We start from the raw sequence: 20825 nt of genomic DNA, 5'->3' as shown, positions 1-20825 counted from the left end.
TGATGTAATCAGACGGAAGGGAAGAGTGTAACAAACTAAGAAAAGAAAGCTCAATTTTTTATTGACTGAGGTTCAGAGTACACTTCCATGTAAGATCTCATCTTCCCACTTGGGAGGAAAGGTAGGTAGAGTTTTCAGGGAGCGGACAGCCTGGAACAGAGCAGTCTATAATGTTCCTGAATTCAGCAAGATCCGATTTGACCACCTGTCCCAGGCTCTAAAAACACATACGCTCAAGATAAAAGAAATGTGATTTTTTAAACTTTCATCATTGATATCAGTTGTCTTCACAAATACAGAAAGATCGTGTCGTCTGACAGAGAGCCCTCTTTTATTGTGTTTTTTTGGGGACCGAATTCATGGTTGGTTGTACCCAGTTGCCACGAGGTTACAGGATTGGTGATTCAGTCAGAATGAGGTGTCTTCATTTATACTGATTGTTCGCTAGATCAGTTCAGCCTTCCTGCACGCTCAGTACACTGATGCAGTCATTCAAGATGTTGGGATCTTTTACCGTTTCACCAAGTTGTATCAAACACTCCGGACCACTTGTACTGTTCCACGTCGTACCTGAACCCGTAGCACTCCTGCCTGCCCCTGTCCTGCCCTCCCGTGTGTCCCTGTGGCCCTCTTGCGTGTCTCTGCAGGACTCTTGCTCTTCACCTGACTCTTCTTTGCTCCACCTTGTCCCCTGGCTCTGCAGAGTTCATCCTGCCTGTGTGATGCTCCAGTGTGACTGCAGCAACGGTGCTCCTGCAGGCTAACAGTGATCCACTGGTCTCCGCTCTGTCATTTCATCGATCAGCGGTGTTCTCCACTAGCTCTGCAGTGCTTCTGTCTAGCCCGTGGTACTCCGGCCTGGCTCTGCACTTCTTCTGTCTAGCCCCGTGGTACTCCGGCCTGGCTCTGCACTTCTTCTGCCTAGCCCGTGGTACTCCGGCCTGGCTCTGCACTTCTTCTGTCTAGCCCCGTGGTACTCCGGCCTGGCTCTGCACTTCTTCTGTCTAGCCCCGTGGTACTCCGGCCTGGCTCTGCAGTGCTTCTGTCTAGCCCCGTGGTACTCCGGCCTGGCTCTGCACTTCTTCTGTCTAGCCCCGTGGTACTCCGGCCTGGCTCTGCACTTCTTCTGTCTAGCCCCGTGGTACTCCGGCCTCGCTCTGCACTTTTTCTGTCTAGCCCCGTGGTACTCCGGCCTGGCTCTGCAGTGCTTCTGTCTCGCCCCGTGGTACTCTGGCCTGGCTCTGCCGTGCTTCTGTCTCGCCCCGTGGTACTCCGGCCTGGCTCTGCCGTGCTTCTGTCTCGCCCCGTGGTACTCCGGCCTGGCTCTGCACTTCTTCTGTCTAGCCCCGTGGTACTCCGGCCTGGCTCTGCACTTCTTCTGTCTAGCCCCGTGGTACTCCGGCCTCGCTCTGCACTTCTTCTGTCTAGCCCCGTTGTACTCCGGCCTGGCTCTGCACTTCTTCTGTCTAGCCCCGTGGTACTCCGGCCTCGCTCTGCACTTCTTCTGTCTAGCCCCGTGGTACTCCGGCCTGGCTCTGCACTTCTTCTGTCTAGCCCCGTGGTACTCCGGCCTGGCTCTGCACTTCTTCTGTCTAGCCCCGTGGTACTCCGGCCTGGCTCTGCACTTCTTCTGTCTAGCCCCGTGGTACTCCGGCCTGGCTCTGCACTTCTTCTGCATAGCCCCGTGGTACTCCGGCCTGGCCCTGCACTTCTTCTGCATAGCCCCGTGGTACTCCGGCATCGCTCTGCACTTCTTCTGTCTAGTCCCGTGGTACTCCAGCCTCGCTCTGCACAGATGCTCCGTTGCTTCCTTCGTTCCTAGCTGCACGGTTTGCATTCCTGTTATGCAGCGATCGTTTTCTGGGATACAGAGCTCCTACCTGGTTCTGTGACACTCCCACCTGGGTTGGCTGCACTTCTGTCCCCAGGCAATGTTGTGTTATATTATGATTGTGGATCTCTAGTCTGACTCCGGGTGAACTCCTGCCAGGTGCTGTGAAGCTTCCTTGTCCCCAGTATCCTGCCTTGCGTTTGCATCGCTGCCACCTCAGTTGTCAACATTTTGTGTCTGACTCCAATGTTCTCCCTGGTTTTGCACTACCCTGGACTGACACGGCTGTGCTCTTGCTTACTCTGCTGTGCCCTCCCCTACTTCTGCAGAGATTCAAGAGCCACACAGCGACGTTTCATGAGTAGCATAGCACAGGCAGGAAAAACAAGGACATTTAAGCTCCCTTGGAGGACAAAACTACTTTTTGGAGAGGAACACACTTCCTGTATGTATATTACAAAAATGAGGCTGCATACAGGTTAACATGCTTTCCGCCTAGTGTGACTGCACGGACTAATTCCTACATATAGAAGATTAGTGCTTTTTTGACCGTAAAAAGTGAGATTCAGACATACACAGAAAGGTGCTTCCTCCATTTATGATTGATCTTGAGTAGATTAAAAAGACAAGAAGATTCGAAATACATTGTAGAGGAGCATTTCCAATGCTTCTCCTCAAGGAGATATTTATGTGTAACCATAGCCACTTAATTATCTCGCACAGGTGTGGGGTCCCAGAGCACGTTTTCCCAAAAATATATACATTATATTTTTTAAATGGCTGTTTTGTTTTGAAAAAATAAATAAACAAAGTACTTTTTACAGCATATAAAAGGCTATGTTGGCGAAATGTCACCTATTCTGTTAAAATGCTAAAAGTATGGAAAAGTCACTATATTCAGAATAGTGACAAGGAAGCTCTTTAAGAAACAATTTTTAAAGAAAGGGTGAGGGGGAATAGGGATGATGTAGCTGACACTGTGTATTTAAGGACCTTCACACCACCAGTTCCCACCATGCCGGCATTTGAGCCAGCTCTTTTTCCCTGTTCCTTCCAACAGGATCCTGTAGCACTAAGCAAGACCTTTTTAGGCTTTTCTCCCTTTTGAAACCTTTCCAACCCTTCTCTAAATGACTACCTTTGATGTCTTTAGGGCAGACGGTACATTTGTCTGTTTTTCCTTATAGGAAAATACTTTTTTCTTCTCAAAGTGACTTATTTTTTGTCAAGTGCTCTACTTGTGGGCAGAATAAAAGCCCCATATGCACCCTCGCAATGTCGCTGTTGTGCGTCTTCACAGCACTACGGTATGTTTTACCAGATGATGTCCATGAGGACACCAAAGAACAGGGAGAAAATATGATTATTTGGCCTGGATGAGGGCCCAGCACATAGAGGAGGAATAGTCACCTGGAAGATCAGAGGGACATGGAGAAACCTTTACCATAGCTCTTTCCACCTTTTCAAGGCACCCTGAAGGTGGAACTCCAAGGACAAGCCTTGCTAGGAAAAATGTAGGGACATAATTTTGACATTGGGAGACATGATGTAGAGGATAGGTTCAAGGATATGTTCTGTCACCATGCTCTCCATCGAGGGCTGGTTTGCCATCAAGACATCCGTCAACATCGACACGAATAGGCATGTTGAAGACTGAAAAGTCAGCATCAAGCATGATCCTTCCGCCTATCTCCTGATTGGTTCGCTAGATGAAAAAGAGGAGAGTGCTGCATATCCTGGATTCAGAATACTCCAGGACGTATTCTTCTCCCTGAGCATTCTCGCCTGCAATAACCCTGTCCTCAGCTATTGATCCTACATCACCTTCTCTAGGGTGGATGGACTCTCCGGCTCTTTCTCTTACCTTACCTCTCTCTTCTGCACCTCAAATAGATGCGATTCAAAAGAAGATCTGTGGAATGTCCAAAACGGCACTGAAGACAGCAAATACCATTGTCCTGCGTATACGTTATTATGGACCCTCTGGGAGTCTCTCTAACATTTTTAGGTAAAGCTTCCTCATGAGCACAGAGAGGACGTTCAAGAACTAATACAAGAGGGAGTTGATGCTGTGTAGTGAGGGAGGTGATCAGTGCTGCTGGTGCTTCAGCTGTTTTGTCTGTTCATAGGTACTCCAGAGGCAGGGAAGGAGGAAGAATTTTATAGAGCCAATGTCAGAACTGATTCCCTGTTCATACATCTATATTCCTAAATTAGAGTGGCGGGCCATGTTAAAGAGAAGTTTATTTTTCCACTAGGTGAAGTTATTGATGTTCCTCTTCTTTGGGTTTAATGTAGATACGCTGCTCTATGACTAGTATTCTTGGGAAAAGGATGCAGTGCCTCACCCAAAGTAGGAGATATGCTTGATCATGGGATATTCTTCACCAGCATCAATTAGTGCTAGTCACGTTTGTCTAGAGCACTAAATTAGAAACACTTTTGTGGCTGCGTGAAGGCTCATGATCAATGAAAACAAGATTAAAAAAGGGACAACATTGAGATTCCTTATTGAAGATTGGCCATATCTTTTAGGAGATAAAAACACACATAAGGAGGTGATGGTAATTTATTGATTGACAGCAGTTCTAAACTTTTTTACTTCTGTTGACCATCAGTGAATTATTACTGGATGTCGGGAACCCCCTACTAAGCAGTTTCTATGAGTTGAACCTCAAAGCAATAAAGAAAAATACCAAAGCGTAAAGATGATTATATGACGGAACACCGAATTAAAAACAACTACTAACCCTAACAACGAGGTCGGAACACCGACCTCGTCCTTACTACTAATGATTTTACCACGAATGCCTTAACAACGATATTTCGTTGTAAAGGCATTCCTGATAAAATCATTAGCAATAGGCACCATTCACCCTACATCCCTCACCCCACCCCCCCATCCCCACCCCAAAACCTAAAACCCGCTGACCCCCCACCCACTCCCCAAAACCAAAAACGCCCCACCCCAACCCCACCCTAAAACCTAAAACCCCCTGACCACCCACCCACTCCCCAAAACCAAAAACGCCCAACCCCACCCTAAACCCTAAAACCCCCTGACCCCCCACCCACTCCCCAAAACGCCCCACCCCCCCAACCCCACCCCAAAACCTAAAAACCCCTGACCCCCCCACCCACTCCCCAAAACGCCCCACCCACCCAACCCCACCCCAAAACCTAAAAACCCCTGACCCCCCACCCCCTGCCCAAAACCAAAAACGCCCCACCCCCAACCCCACCCCAAAACCTAAAACCCCCTAACCCCCCACCCCCTCCCCAAAAACGCCCCACCCTCCCAACCCCACCCCAAAACCTAAAACCCCCTAACCCCCACCCCCTCCCCAAAACCAAAAACGCCCCACGCCCCCAACCCCACCCCAAAACCTAAAACCCCCTGACCCCCCACCCCCTCCCCAAAACCAAAAACGCCCCACCCCAAAACCTAAACCCACCACTTACCTTCGCCAACTCCTTTCTTTGTACCTTAAACCAAGCATGTTCGTTGTTCAGAACATACGTAGTTAAGGCACAAAAATACGAAGTCGTGGTTAAAAAAAGCGTTGTTACGCTTTCGTTAACCACGACTTTCGTAATAGAAAAGTCGTAAAAAAGGATGTTTCCCCGTAAAGATTGAAGATTTAAATTATGAAATATTTTATTCAACTCACTAACAAAAATGTGAAAATTGAAATGTTATTGGTAAGGTTGGAGCTTTTCAAAACGTAACTTTATTTCTAAAAGACAAAAGGATATGCTGTTATATACATACATTTTGTCTTTTTTTGGGGGGCTAAATCCTCAACTATTGTCTAGTCATGAACAATTAATTAAAAAATAGTCCAAATATAGCCATATAAAACGATGACTTAGGCGATTTCTTTTAAAATCTCTTTTATTACTGTCCTCCTTGTTTGTTTCTAAAAACAATCATTCAGTCTTTTAATTTCTGGAGCAACTTGTTTCGTCCCCTGCCGGGACTTCTTCAAGACTGTTTAATGTGAAATAAGGTTTATGAAGACTTAATGATGACTCCATAATACACTGTATCGTTCCTTATTCCTGGGTCACACGTAGAAAAGTTTCCATGCATTCAAATCAGTCTATAGTATGTTATGTTATGGTCACTTGCTATCGCGCACAACTCACTCCCGAAGGAGTATCTCGGCGCTGGGCACAGCAGATTAGCACAGAAGTTGCCAGAGCTTCAATACAGAGCAGTAAACAGCCAAGTTTTTAGCAACTTTTTGAATTTTGCGTGATCTTTACAATGTTGAATAGGCATGGGGAGCTTCTTCCAATAAAATGGTGCCACATAGGAGAAAGACCTACCACCAAATCTGGCTGTACGAATATGAGAACTTTTTAGGTAGGACATGTTGGAAGATCTCAAAACTCGACATGGATGATATAGACATAACCTGGAATGTAAATTGGTAGGCAGAGCCCTAGTTAAGGCTTTCTGTGTCTGGCAGCATATCTTAAAGAAATGCGCTTCTTAATGGGCAGCCAGTGGAGGTCAGTGCTTAATTTGTGAATAAAACTGTGCAGGTGCCCATTGCCCTCCTCTTAAACATGCTGCTACTTCAATTAAATGTGTGAACAAGGAATACTGAGGCAACGTAATCCTGAAGCTATCTCGGGCCTCCTCAGTCCATTTAAAGCCACTCCCTGCCCCTTCAGCTCACTCTTGCAGCTTTCTGCTTTCTCTCATTGTGACACTTTTTCGTTTTTCTCTTCCTCCGTCTTTCCCACGTGTGCCTTTTGCTCGCAGTAAATGCTTGAGGCAGAAAAATAGGTGCCTGCCCTCAAAAATAAGTGCTGGTGCTCCACACCGGAAACAACAAGCACAAATTAAGCACTGCTTCCACCACTTCTATATTTTGCTAAAGTGGAGCTTAAGTTCTGTTCAGTTAAGATTCAAACCGCAATCATTACTGCTCGTAGAAGAAGTCCTTTACAAACCACTTTTTTTGAAGTCCCAGTTGTAAAAGGCTCCCTAGAATTGATTAAGAAAGGCTTCCATCAAAAAGAGGACTTCTCCTTAGAAGATTACGGTGGTTGTTTCTAAATAAATATTTCCACCATTTCAGGCTACCATTGAGGCTACTTTTCAAAATATCTCTTGGATGACAGCCTTTTTAGTAGCCATCACTTGAGGACTTAGCTTCACTAACATTAGGCTCTATGAATTAATAAAACTGCATGTGGTTTTCTACAGGGATAAAGTTGTGATGATCCACATTTTCTCTCTAAATAAATTTTCAGAATTTCATGGCAGTGAAAGGATTTAACTTGTCACCTTCTTGCAGAATCTCACCTTTCCACTAGAGAGAGCTTCAGATTCTCTGAACTTTAAAGGGTCTTAAAGTTCTACTTTGATAAAAGCAAGAACACTAGATAGTCTGGCCACCTATTTATGAATTGTGGCTCCTATGAATGTGATTAGCCACTTTGAAACAGTCAGTTTCTGGAGGGATTGTATTCCGTATTTTGCTCTTTTATAGCAGTGCTAACAAATATTTGTCTGTAGGCCCAGAGACAATTCTACATTCAACAAGTGGTAAAGCTGCTGTTGTGGCCTTACCAAGGAATATATCCATTGCAGACAAATGTAAAGAAAATGTAAAGAAGAAATGTAAAGAAGCTACCTGGAGGAGCTCACATACTTTCACAAGAGATTATTGCCTGCATGCAGATTCCAGAACATACACCTAGGTGGGCCAGGCCTGTCTGCGAAAACGTTTTTGGCAGCATAATATTTTTTTTCTTTTTGCCGTTTCTGCACCCCTTCTAGGGGTGGGCTTGCTACTCTTCTCAGTCCTTTTTACTATAACGAAGATCCCCTGGAGGAGAAGAGCTCATTTCTTACCTTTAAACCTAGTCATCATTCTGGGGCATCTTCGTTATTATAGTCATATGTAAAACTCCATCAACGGAAAAATGGCAAAGAAATTATCCTCAGTACTACCAGCCTCCTTGATCTTTGTAAAATGAGAACTGTTTTGATAGTCACTGATAGGGCATGATTGGACAGAACGTACATGTCATTCCATAAAAGCTCAGTGTCAGTTTTCCAGCCTATTAGGCTACATCGTCCTTATTCCTTCTCTCTCACCCTTTAAAATGGATTGTGAATGAGCTTTCTTTTCACTGTGTTGAATATAGTGACTTTTCTCTGCTTTTTTAAATTGGCTTCTTTTCAAAGCCAATAGGTGAAATGTGGCCAATGTAGCCTTTCATAGGCTGTCAAAAGTGCACTGTTTATTAAAAAAAAAATATCCTTTTCAAAAGGGAAAGTATATTTTATGTATTTTTTAAAAACGTGATCTAGGATCTGACTTGTGGATGGGACAGTACAGTGCATATGATTATAATGAAAGTTCCCCTTCGAGGAGAAATTATTATTAATAATATTATTAACACTTGTTAAGCGCACGGCCACCTAATAGGTATCGTGGCGCTAGAGCTTGACCAAAATCATAACTACTGCTTCTAGCATTACTTGTTCATTAACTATTTATTTGTGCACATTCATTTCACCGCCATTGATTTGCAGCTCCCTTTGGCGTCCCTTGTTTGCTCAATAGTTGTACCAAATGTGGCTCTGATAAGCAACACTGCAGCTGTGAACTCAGTAGCATAGCGTCCCCAGCCGCTACATGATGGCACTCCGGGAGCTCCATTTCACCACTAGAAGGCACACATGCTGAAGGAGTATTCCCAGCAATATCCTGATGCTCCAGGCACTCAACTTCTCAAAGGCTGAATAGGAGCCTGCAGTAACACAGACAATACAAGCAAGATGAACACTCTAATATGCCGTGAATGTGGTACATATTACATTACTTTTAGTTTCTTGTATTTTGGATTGTGTTTTCTCTGACCAAAGCCAGTGCACTCTGCCGAAATGCTTTGGTTATGTAACTATGGGGCATCTTTACGTTTGTTGCAGTGTTTTACTGTGGCCATGGCGGCGCATAGAAGGCCTTGAAATACATCTCACAATATATGCTAAAGGGATTTTGAAGTATTACATATGTGCACCTTTGTCCAGTGTACCTGAACTGTCAATATTGTTTGTTTGATTCACAGTTGGACTTTAATACATGAATTTATGTAATATTTGTATGTGTTTGTGTATGACTAGTCAATCAGAAAGTGAGAATAATCCCTAAAGAACAGATCAGTGTAGGCATTATGGCCCTGCACAGTCTAAGATCAGCTGTTGGAACTCGAGTCTCACTTTCAGGTGGAGTATGTCTAATTGAGTGATTTCTATTTTTCCTCCCTCTTTTATTGCAAATGCCGTGAAGGTGCTCTGGGTCACGTGCAAATGACTTGCAACCATATATTTTGTGCTGAACCAGCTCCCTTGTGGTGCTTCTTCCCCTCAGACGATCAGCAGAGGTTAGACAGAATTACAATTTCAAAGCATCTGATGGAGTAGTTGCTTGAAGCACTTCGCTTTTTCAGTCCTTCCAACAAACTTGCATGCCCACAGCGGTTGGACTAATATACATGGACTTCTCTCAGACCCCTCCGACATTTACTCTCTTATTTTGCTTGTGTGGACATTACGTATGAGGCTGTTTGCTCCACGAGATTAAAAACCAGACCAGAAACTGCAGTATTGTCTGAGACCTGAATCTCGTCTCAAATATTTGTATGTGTTTGTGTATGACTAGTCAATCAGAAAGTGAGAATAATCCCTAAAGAACAGATCAGTGTAGTAACTGTGAGGAAAGCTTGATATGTGGTCGTGTACAGGGCATGTAGGAAGAGTTCCATTTCCAAAAACATGTCTTTGATTCAAGGAGAACAACTTCCCACGTTTTTTCCTTTCTGTACTGTGTCTACTGAGACATCATGTGTGCCCTTGCGTTAGTTTCAGTCGCCCTGTGGATGTCCAAGTTGTAATGTTGATGACCAGTGCTCTGGGTTGGCTGTGCCACATTCTCTCCTAGATTTGCAGTGCGGTTTCTGGGCTTAGCATTGCTCTTGCCTGGATTTTTGATTTACTTCCGTGTCTGTGCACTTTGAAACCTTCCAGAAATATTGAGCATCTCTTTGCTTCTCTCCAGATCCGAGCTGGCCGTTCGCTAGTGGGAAAGGAATCCACACTCGATGATATCACTGGATCGGATCACACCCTGAGTCCTGAGTCGCCAGAAGAGATCTGAAGATATGATGGGCCTTGCAGTAGACTTCAGATTGTTGAACTGCCTTTTCTCCTCTTAATTTGCTGGTTGTATATATATTTCCATTTTAAGGAAAAAGAGTGTTATTACAAAGGCCCGGTAGGTCTTTTAAGTGCTAGATGCGCTCTGTATGCAGACCAGGCTCTGTACGTAGGCAGGTGCTTTGTGCAGGTAGAGGTCTTAGTCCTGGTAGAGCCCTTGTTTAGGAGAAGCTGGTATTGGATGGAGAGTGCACCAGGCAGTGCAAAATGCCTACGGGAGGTGTGAGCATGCCAGACTGTAGAACCCATCCCTACCCTCTTCCCCCTCGGAGTGAGAGGGGATAAACTGTGTTTTTACTTCAGTTCAGAGGAGGTATTTGCCCACCATAGGGCATGGGCTGTTCCCTTCTTTCCAGTTCAGAGAATGTATGAGCACACCACAGTGCAAGGGCTTTTCTCTTGCTTAGCTCCAGGTTGGAAGAGGTTTATGCACAACAGAGGGCCCAGACTGTCCTGGTCTCTCCAGCTCAGACTGGATTTGTGCATACTGTAGGACATAGGGTGGTCTCTTTCCCCTGGGCCCTGTTCTTACCATTTACCTCCTTATGCTTAGAGGAGATTTGTGTGCTCGACAGGGCATTATCTCTTAAGCTTAGAGGATGTTTATGCACACATTATGGGATAGACTGTTCCTGTACCTCTCCCAGAAGTGGATATGCACGTTATAGTAATGGATTCTTCAAAGGGGTCTGTAATACGAGTACGCCAGTCCTCCACCTTCTCCGAATAAGAATGTTTACCTATGAGCATTGTGGCCCTGCACAGTCTAAGATCAGCTGTTGGAACTCGAGTCTCACTTTCAGGTGGAGTATGTCTAATTGAGTGAGACTAAATACTCTGATTTCTATTTTTCCTCCCTCTTTTATTGCAAATGCCGTGAAGGTGCTCTGGGTCACGGGCAAATGACTTGCAACACATCTATTTTGTGCTGAACCGGCTCCCTTGTGGTGCTTCTTCCCCTCAGACGATCAGCAGAGGTTAGACAGAATTACAATTTCAAAGCATCCGATGGAGTAGTTGCTTGAAGCACTTCGCTTTTTCAGTCCTTCCAACAAACTTGCATGCCCACAGCGGTTGGACTAATATACATGGACTTCTCTCAGACCCCTCCGACATTTACTCTCTTATTTTGCTTGTGTGGACATTACCTATGAGGCTGTATGCTCCACGAGATTAAAAACCAGACCAGAAACTGCAGTATTGTCTGAGACCTGAATCTCGTCTCAGATAGGCAGGAGTGCCAGAGTAGTGTGCTGAGGCACCAGAGGTGCATATATGAGGGAGTGTGCCTCTGAAGTGACCCACAGTACACCCATGTGCCCTCCTACAACGGAACAGACTATAGAAGCTGTAACAGCTGCAGTTTCCTAGGAGTAGTTCTGCTGTTGTTTTATGAAATAAGGGTTAACCTCCTGCAAAAGCCTTTTTGAACATAGCAGGTGCTCATTTACACATGCATAAACAACCACCCACGTGCAGTGACACCTCACTAACTAAATGCTCTCTTGACATCCCAGGGAAAATTCCACCTAGACCCATACTAATTGTGGGGTGTTTTGTCCTCATGTCATCCCTCGTTATGTATTAGCTTCTGTGGGCACATGTGTCTGAGACCATGTAAGTCAATGTGTACCTAGGAGGAAGCATAACAGAACAGAAGGGTTCTTAGGCTAAAAACCATGGGCACGTTGTGTAACACATATGTGATCTCAAATTAATTATTATGTACTTCATTAGTACAAGACCACTTCATTAGCACTAGATCTGAAAAAGAACAAGGGGTCAGAGGTGACTAAACATGTATGTTTCTAAACATAGGGTTCACTGTGAAACAACAAATCTCATAGTAGGTAGTAGCATAAACTATTCAAATCCTCAAAATGAGTGTAATCACTTCACATATATTGGTATGTATAAAGAAGTGCACTGATCCACACAATAAAAGAAAAATCAAGTGATAAATACATGCTATGGAATGAACTGTGGTAGCAGTTTCCGGACAGATGGTTTAATATTAATTTAAGAGACTGTCTTACTTTTATGTCCCATAAGGAACCAAATGTATGGTTTTAAGCACATGTTAGATTAAATGTTATCAACAATTGTTTTGTCTTCGAAGAACTTAAAGGAAGGTCTTCCTCCAGACACTGAAAGGGCCATTTAAGTGTTTTCAGGCAAAATTGCTTAAATTGCTAGCAATTGTGGTGCACCTACGTTGTACCTCCTTTAAAATATAAAGCTGGCCTTCTCCATAGAAAACACTCTTCTTGGTTTAGCTCTGATGTTATGACCCCAAAAAAACCTGTCTAATCAGTTAAATGCTGTTGGCGCTTACAATATAACCCTACTGTTAGTCAGATCAAGTTCTGATCTTACAAACATTCCACAAAGCAAGACACTTGTTTTATTCTGAGCAGATCTGATCGATTTGTGATCTTCAGAAATGGACCTTTGCGTTTTTCATGACTTGTCTAGCTCATTTGCCTTCTCTGCAAACCTTTCTTTATCACTGGAACTTATCAAAAGTACTCTTACATTTTTGAAGATAAGATGTCCAAATTACAGTAACAAATCGTGTTGGCTGCTGGTTTTACCATTTGCATCAATTTGTATTTAACATCTATTCTCTTATTTCTTGTTTAAGATTTTGCTTGTTTGTTTATCCTTGATTGGTCAAGTTTCTGAAGGTCATCTGCATCCAAGTGACGTAACACCTTTGCCCTGTCTTAAACTGATCACTGGCCCCATCTCCTGCCCCATGGACTTTGAATGAAGTCAGTGTTAATCCTTTGTTGGAGGAACCTTCCAAAATGCTTTGTTCGCTTTTTCTTCAGACATCTGTGTTTTGCAGTATATGGTTCTAATGCAGTTTCATGATTTTATGAAAGCCTCCCTTAGTTGGATGGATTCTAGGCAGCTTTTACACCAAGTGAGGCTCAGAACCTGTATTTGTAATAGCTTTGATGATCTGTGGTTAGCAGCTAATTGTGACTGTGTTACGTCCCTGACTTCTGGACCTATTTGCAGCCTTTGACCAGGTAGGCCATGACACCTTGGCAGGTCACCTCCAGGATATAATTGGTGCAAGCTTTGCCTTAGACAGGTTTTGTTGCTTTCTAATCCTCATGACCATTTCTCTTTAACCTTTCACCTCTAACCTTCTGCTCATCATTCACATTGCCCTTCGGCCTGTCCACTGTGTTTGACAAGCTTCTGGGTTGGCCTGCACGGTCCAGTTGTTTCTACTACATTTATGCAGATGACATGTAGATTCTCTTGAACCTTTAGGAGAATCTAGAGTGTGCAACTCACAAGTTCCAAAATTGATTTGGAGAATTAGGATTGTATACTCATCAGCAAGCTCAAGCTCAAGACTGACTACCCAGATAATAGTTGTGTATAGCAGTGACAGTCTTTGTGGGTCTCATCTTTTGGCTATCAGACCTATACTTTTGCATGTCCTATGTGAAGAGAGATAGAACAACTGTTCAAATCAGTCCTTGACCACCAACTCAGCTCACAGTCTCTTTCTCTTGATACTGCCACATGAACACTCTGCACAAGATTCTTCTGTTTTGCACTTAGTGGACTTTGACTTTCGCCAACATCACTGGGCCTATCTTGAATGTGGAAAACTCTCTTTTTGGGTCTTCCTAAGTGAGTCTGCTACAGGTTTTTCAGGATGCATAGGTATGTCTCTTTTAAGTTGGGGCCTAAAGATTTGGCGCTCTTTTTCCTTTGTTGGCTTTTTAGCATCCAGTGGAATACAATATAAAGTATTCTGAATGGACCACTTTGCCATTTATCTGTTAAACCCAGTTCCTGGTGAACATGCACATTATGTATGCCTTTTGCATAATGCCCAGCTTCAGCCAGACAATATAAACAACTACTTCTTACCGTATCCTGTAAATGGTGGAAAATAGATTACTCATTTTTGCTTCCTCTCGTTTCTATAAAACAGACTCTTTTTATGTTTGAGTACTGACCAGTTCCTTGCCTTTGTTTTGCAAAAGTCTGAAAATTCAAATGTTCTGAGCAAGCCATAACTTGTGTTCTTTATATCAGATCATCAGTTTATCAGTTTGCATGCCCTTTAGAGGTGACACTCATTATTTTTGTAATAAAAACTAGTAATTACTATGATTCATGATGAGCACATATGCTAACATGCTGGCCACTTCAGATGAGCCAGGGTCCACCTAATGATATACAAATTCAGTCCTGTGACAAGCTGATCACTTTTATACACAACATTTTGTAACGGAAGGTCTATATCTATGTTATAAATAGAGCATCAAAGCACAATCTATGCGGTCCTTCATATCCTCATGGGAATAACCATTGTTGTATTTCCTGTCTCCAGCCATACATGACATAACTAAACCAAAGCAAGGGTAGAAATGTACATAGTTGTATGTACTGACTTTACATGGTGGAAGCACACATTAGCATGTATTCAGTGATTTAACATGAGTCATCCATAAAGTTTCACAGGGAGGATAACTAATGTTTTACTCGAGGGGGCATACTAAAGATATGGCCATCTGTGACTTAGGAACTCATATGACATGGATAGTGAATTGTAAATCATCTCTGTAGTCTGTGTAGAATCCACAGTGATAGACCTCCTTTTATTAGCACATCCTCCCTAAAAGCAAAATTTTGTATATCATGAGAACTGTTAAAGTTAACATTTCTTATACCGTGAGAACTCTCTACACGAAAGGGAGGCCATTTTTGGTCTGCTTGTCTGCTTATAATCCATTTGCACAGCGTTATCAATTAGCACCATGAATCAAATACATCAGTGATGGCCGACTGCTGTGGTATCTGCAATCTTCTTTCACAAAGAGAGAAACAGAAAATATTTTATATCTGCTCTTTTCTCTTGAGCCTGTGGGGTACTGGCTATGAAAGATAAAACATCTTTAATGAACTCATTTTAAAATACAAATAAAATGGTTTGCATAAAGTCTTGGGGAAGACCTTTCTGCGTGAGCCGAAACAATTGTCAGTGACATTTAACACATCCTATAAGCATTTGGTACCCTAACCTGATACTATGTGATAATCAACTTAATGAGTTTATCCTGCAAATCTCCTTGAAGTGTCACCACGTTTTTCATTTACTAATTGTCCCCCAAATAACTATTGTTGTTATTCATGTTGTAGTGATATTCATTCTTTAAGTAAACATGAAAACATTGTTTCTCAGGTATTGGATCTTTCATAGATTCACAATCTAACTTCTCCTTCCGGGGATACCCATTTATAATCGTAAGCACCAAGTATTCCTACTCACTTTCAAGGCTCCTGGAGCACTTTCTCCAAAGTAAAATTTTGTGTAGTATCTTCACCATACTTCTGAGGGGCCAGGAAGTTCAGTTTATGTGATACAAAATTACAACTTAGCAGCCTAAACAAACACGCTGGTGTGCCAATTATATTAATTTACTTTAAAAGATGAAAGAAAATACATTAAACTTTAAGAGGCCAATAAGTAAAAGAAAAGTGATATTTTAAAACGTTCTTCAAAAAGCCTTTTTGTTTTAAAGCTAATGATGGGTAAGGAAGAGGCAAGGCAAATGTACAAGCAGCAGCAATGTAAAAACGACAGTGAACACTGCGCCATTAAGGGTACACTGACCACCAGTATCCCATCATGCCTTGTTGGTGTCAGTTCTTGTTTCCGGCTCCTCCTGACAGGATCCTGGATCACCGAGCTCAGCCTTTTTAAAACGTTTGCTCCCTCTTAAAATCACTTCAGAACCTTTTTAAAAAGTGGTTCACTCTACGTCCTTTAGAGGGGATAATATTTTTCTGTAATTTCCTGAAGGGAAATATTTTTCTTTTTTCGCAAAGTGCCATCTCTTTTCGAGACTTGCCCAGATTGTGGCAGACATATGGCCAAAATAGGCCCTCGCCAGATCTGTATCCTATGTTTGTCAGCATCTAATGATCCCAGAAGGTGTTGTCACTGCAGCTCCCTTTCCAGGTGCAGCCTGAGACAGTGTGGAAAGATTTGCCTACATTGCCAAATTGAAAGGTAAAAAAGACAAGAATCCTTGGCTAGAGAAACATCTGAAGGGCAAGGACAAGATCCTGTCTTTACAAGTGCCCTTATTTCACCCTTTGAGGACTCCTGCAGGGGGAGATCCAAAAAGAGAAGGCACAGTGAGAAACAATGTCTTTGTTCAGCATTGAGGACATTGGCATCAAGACGCGGTACGCCACCTATGTGCTTGCCTTTGAGGGCTTTGTTGATGTGAAAGAGAAGAATACTATCAATGTCAAGACATGGCTAAATGTTGAGGCACTCTTACACTGCTCCAGTGAAGACTACAGAGTGGGTTTCGAGGATGAAAGTGCACAGGTGTCCCTCCCAGTCAGACCCTGAGTACTCTAGGGCAGTGATTCCCAACCTTTTGACTTCTGTGGACCCCCCCAATTTATCATTATTGGAACATGGGGACCCCAATGAATTGTTGGAATCCAGGGACCCCCACTGAGTCATTACTGGAAGCCAGACACCCAGGCCTAAACACTGTCGATTATTTGAGCCGCAAAACAATACACAAAAATACAGACACAATCATTCCATCAAACACATACACAGTTTATTTAATTTGCAAACAAATAAAATAAAAATAAAAACATTCTAAATTTAATAGGAAGGGTAGAGCTTCTCTAAATTCAGTTGAAGCCACACATTGCCCATGCTGTATTCTGTTTGATGCACCTGCTCTGCTCCCGAAAATGAATCTAAGAATACTAGTTTAATTTGTAGACTCTAGTTTCAAACTCCTTGACACTTACAGTATGTTTTAAAAATGTTTAATTGTACATTTAGTCACTTTATTCATATACATTTTATTAATCTGTTAATATTAATTAATTTTCTAAGCAGTCACGAGTCCCCTGAGGAGGCTTCGCGGACCTCATGGGGTCCCCGAACCACTGCTCTAGGGCTTACTCACCTTTCAGATAGACTTCTCTAGTGTTTGTTTCGGATTCTTCTTCTTCACCTCCTGCAATGCCACCTCCATCTCCGGAGCCACCTGCAAAGTCTCCTCCTCCTCCAGTAATTCTTGTGGAAATTCATCCAGTCATGCTTCTGCAAGCACATGCTCCAGTGATACCTCCACCAAGGTATTCCAGGTCTCATTCTGGACATCCCAAACCTGGCCATAGATCGCGGTCAAAGTAGAGGTATAACTTTCATAATTGCCACTCCAGGTCTCCCAGATGGTCTCAATTAAGACATAGACTAGATTCCACCTCCTGATTGAGGTTTTATCACATGACTGCATCCACTGGCCATTACTCACCTACTCCTCACAGAGTTTCCTCCAGTGAGGGTATTTCTTTAGTCCATTACGCCAGGGTTTGCCACATCAAAACAATTTTTATCTAAGTGGATAGTCTCTTGCCAACACCTGTGATACCAGACAGTTAACAAAACCTTGCCTGGAAAGCCAAATGCTCATTCAACCAGAAGTAAAGTGGCCCCTGTTCACTACTAACAAATATCCCAATCTATGAGATTTGCAAAGCCTGTCTGAGAAATCTCTTTGCCTAGTTTTTTACACTGTGTATCTCTTCATGTGTGGTTAGGGGATGAGCTATCGATTCTATTCAACACTTATGATTGTCATTGGAGATCCTCCCCTGAAGGAGAAGGAATGGCTTCTTACCTGCAATCCCATTTCTCCTTCAGGGAAATCTCCATTGAAATCATAACCAACCCTCTCTCCTTCCCAATGGAAGATATAAAGTTTGATTTATACCTTCCTGTTACTGTGTCAAAAAGAACTGAGTCAACTGCGACCTAAGGTGCAGTGTTGTGTTGTCTTTCTTCCATTGATGCAGCTTATAAAGTGACATTGCTCTATCATTCACTTTAAGAAAAAGTGAAAAGGCTTTGTCAAAGATGTTTTAAAATTCACTTTTCTTTCATTTAGTGACCTTTTTAAAGCTTTATGTATTTCTTCCATCTTAGGTTCATGTAATTGGCAAAATAGCCTGTTATTTAGGCTGCTAAATTATGATTTTGTATCACATTAACTTTCTAGCCCTTCCAAGTAAGGTGACGATGCCACACAAAATATGACTCTGGAAAAGTTGGTCTGGAATTCCTGTATGTGGGAGGGGCTATTCAGTGCTTGATCCCCCTAAAGTAGAAGTAGGATTACACTTAAAAAAACATTCCTTCTTCCTCCTCATGAACTGTTTTCTTTCATTTGACTCGGAGTGAGTGTCCAGTATATACAAGTGAGGTTCTCCACACCATGTGAGTGGGTCAGGGGAGACAATTTATTCCCCTGTGACCAACTTCTCTGTAATGTGTTTCCTGAGCTTTCCACACCACAAGTCTCGAGATAGAGGTGCCAGCATGTACACTTGATTCCCCATGTCCCCTCACACGCCCGCCACAATGTTGTGGTGAGCTAATACGTTCCAGTAAGGCAGCACATAGGTTTGCTTGTGTTAGGGCAGCTAGGGTGTATCTCTTTAGGCCAAACACACTGCAGCTGAGGGGGAAGTAATATAGTATACCTCTAAAACGACAAACAACTCATTGCTGTGTCCTAGTTAAGGCCATGTGTTCCTCTGATGTAGTGCACAGTGGTTTCTTGGGAATGGGGAGTCAGCATACACCATATTAAAGTGTGACCGTGGGAAGAGAAGCCATTGTTTATGCCTGCGGCCAAGCCATTGTGGCCAAAGAACCAGTACGTACATTCCACTGAGACAACACACACTATGGGTACAGGGAAGAGTTTGTTGACCCGCACATTGTGTCTGTACTGTCCAGTGATGCCCATATATACACCTTAGGCAGCACAGTTTGTCTTTGGTAGCAATGTGTAATTCTTCGACAGCACACAGTTTGTGGCTTAGGGTAGGACCCTTAGGTGAAGCACTCTGCTCTTTCACATCACATTAAGCATAGCTTTTGTTTGAATATTATGTCTTACCTTAAGAATTCTGTTGTAAAAAATATTGATTATTGATGGTGTAAGTTTCCTTCAAATGAAGTGATATATTAATTTTTGTTTTACATTTTGTCATTTTAAAATAGTTTTCTGTGAATTGAGTTTATACATATTTGTAACATAGAATTATGATTTTGTAGATGCACCTGCACTGTTATCCTACTTTTATTTATGAATACTGAAATAAACTACACACAAATAGCTGAAAGTCTACACATGTCACAGCCTTAAAGTGCATGTTCCAAAGGACAATGTCTGCTACTACGCCCTCTTGAAGACGAATGACAGGATTAAATAGCCCTAGGAAAGGCCTAGAACACATTAGTGTTCAAAACTGACTACTAGATGCAAGGTATGGACGTTTCTTGCAATGCTTGAGATGCTAATCCCAGGACACTGCTGTCATCTAGAGAACATTACGATAAAGGACATTCTTGATTATGAAGCATAAACTTTTGAAGGCAAAGCACTGTACTGTGGCCTTACTGTTTACATTGTGCACTTAAGTCAGTGGGCCGCATCTTGAGATGCGCAAAATTCATACCGCAAGTTTTAATTGATCAAGTTTTCTGCAAATATGTTATGTATTTTGGAATATGCATTGAACTGTATTTAGTAAACTGTGTATAAGCTATTATTGTTTCTGGTATTTGTAAAACTATACATGTTTGTTCTAGCAGACAATCCATGCGGGAAACAGAGGAGGAGGAGCAGCTAATACAATCCAACCTGTCCTGAATTAACAGATAAAATAGAAGCTCATAAAACGTGTGTTTAGAGAAAAATAATTTTTGTAGATGGAAGCGGGTATCATGACATCAAACCTGTGCATACAGAGACAAGACGGGCTTACCAATCAAAATTGTGTATTTAGAGAACCGTGGGACCGATGAAGATAAAACTATTTGCATAGAAGAAACAAAGGTGTCTTCAATCAAACCTGTACCTTTGGAGAGAACAGCAAATGCATCTGTTAGAAATGGGGTCTCTAGTTGGCAGTCAGTTTTCACCCTGTCCAAGTAGGGACCCTCATTCTAGTTAGGATAAGGAAAATACCCAGCTCATATAACCCTTGCTCACCTCCATGGTAGCTTGGCACGAGCAGTCAGGCTTATCTCAGAAGCAATGTGTAAAGCATTTGCACATAACACACAGTAATAGAGTGAAAACCCTACAAAAGGACACCACACCAGTTTTAGTTTTTAGAAAAATAGCCAATATTCATCTGTGTAAAACAAGACCAAAACGAGAAAAATCCAACATACAAAAATAAAGATATGAATTTTGCAATATTTAACTTAAAAATACAGTTCCTTGAAGTCAGTAGCTCCGTCTGAGGCTATCACGGCGTCATGAACAACAAATCCAACACTTCAGGCCGACTGCGGTGTTGCGGGTCAGCTAGTGTTGAGAAGACCCACAAATAGTACCTTGGAAATGTAGGGTGTTGTGATCCTCTTGATGAGATCCCGAGTGCGGTGTCGCAAGTGTCGGTTCTGGAGGTAGGTGCGAGGGTCGTCAGGTTCTTGGAGTCACACGCGTTGCAGATCGAACTCGGGCTGATGATGAAGTCAGGAGAGCTGGCGTGGATGGCGTAGGGCTGCAGTGCGAAGCAAGACGATCCGATGTGTGGTGCCCACAGGTCACAATGCAGACAGTGGCTCGGTGATGGCAGCCTCCAGGGCAGTGCGACGTGCGGTGTCTCCAGGTCACAGTGCAGGCAGCAGCATCATTGCTGATGAAGCGCTGTCAT

General features: G+C 42.9%; 1 protein-coding gene across 5 annotated transcripts in view; it reads left to right on the top strand.

The window, feature by feature from the left end:
- Positions 1–19706, top strand: part of INPP5K (inositol polyphosphate-5-phosphatase K) — a 470513-nt gene extending 450807 nt beyond the window's left edge. For all 5 annotated transcript variants that reach the window (XM_069226108.1, XM_069226107.1, XM_069226106.1 and 2 more), the window contains one exon: positions 9916–19706. In XM_069226108.1, coding sequence (XP_069082209.1) covers positions 9916–10014 — 99 coding nt within the window. In that variant the 3' untranslated portion in view covers positions 10015–19706. The remainder of the gene's footprint in view (positions 1–9915) is intronic.
- The last annotated feature ends 1119 nt before the right edge of the window (positions 19707–20825 follow it).

This window comes from Pleurodeles waltl, chromosome 3_1, assembly GCF_031143425.1.
Source record: "Pleurodeles waltl isolate 20211129_DDA chromosome 3_1, aPleWal1.hap1.20221129, whole genome shotgun sequence".
Lineage (NCBI taxonomy): Eukaryota > Metazoa > Chordata > Amphibia > Caudata > Salamandridae > Pleurodeles > Pleurodeles waltl.
Note: the sequence above shows the minus strand (reverse complement) of the source record. Positions and strands in the feature narration are given on the sequence as shown.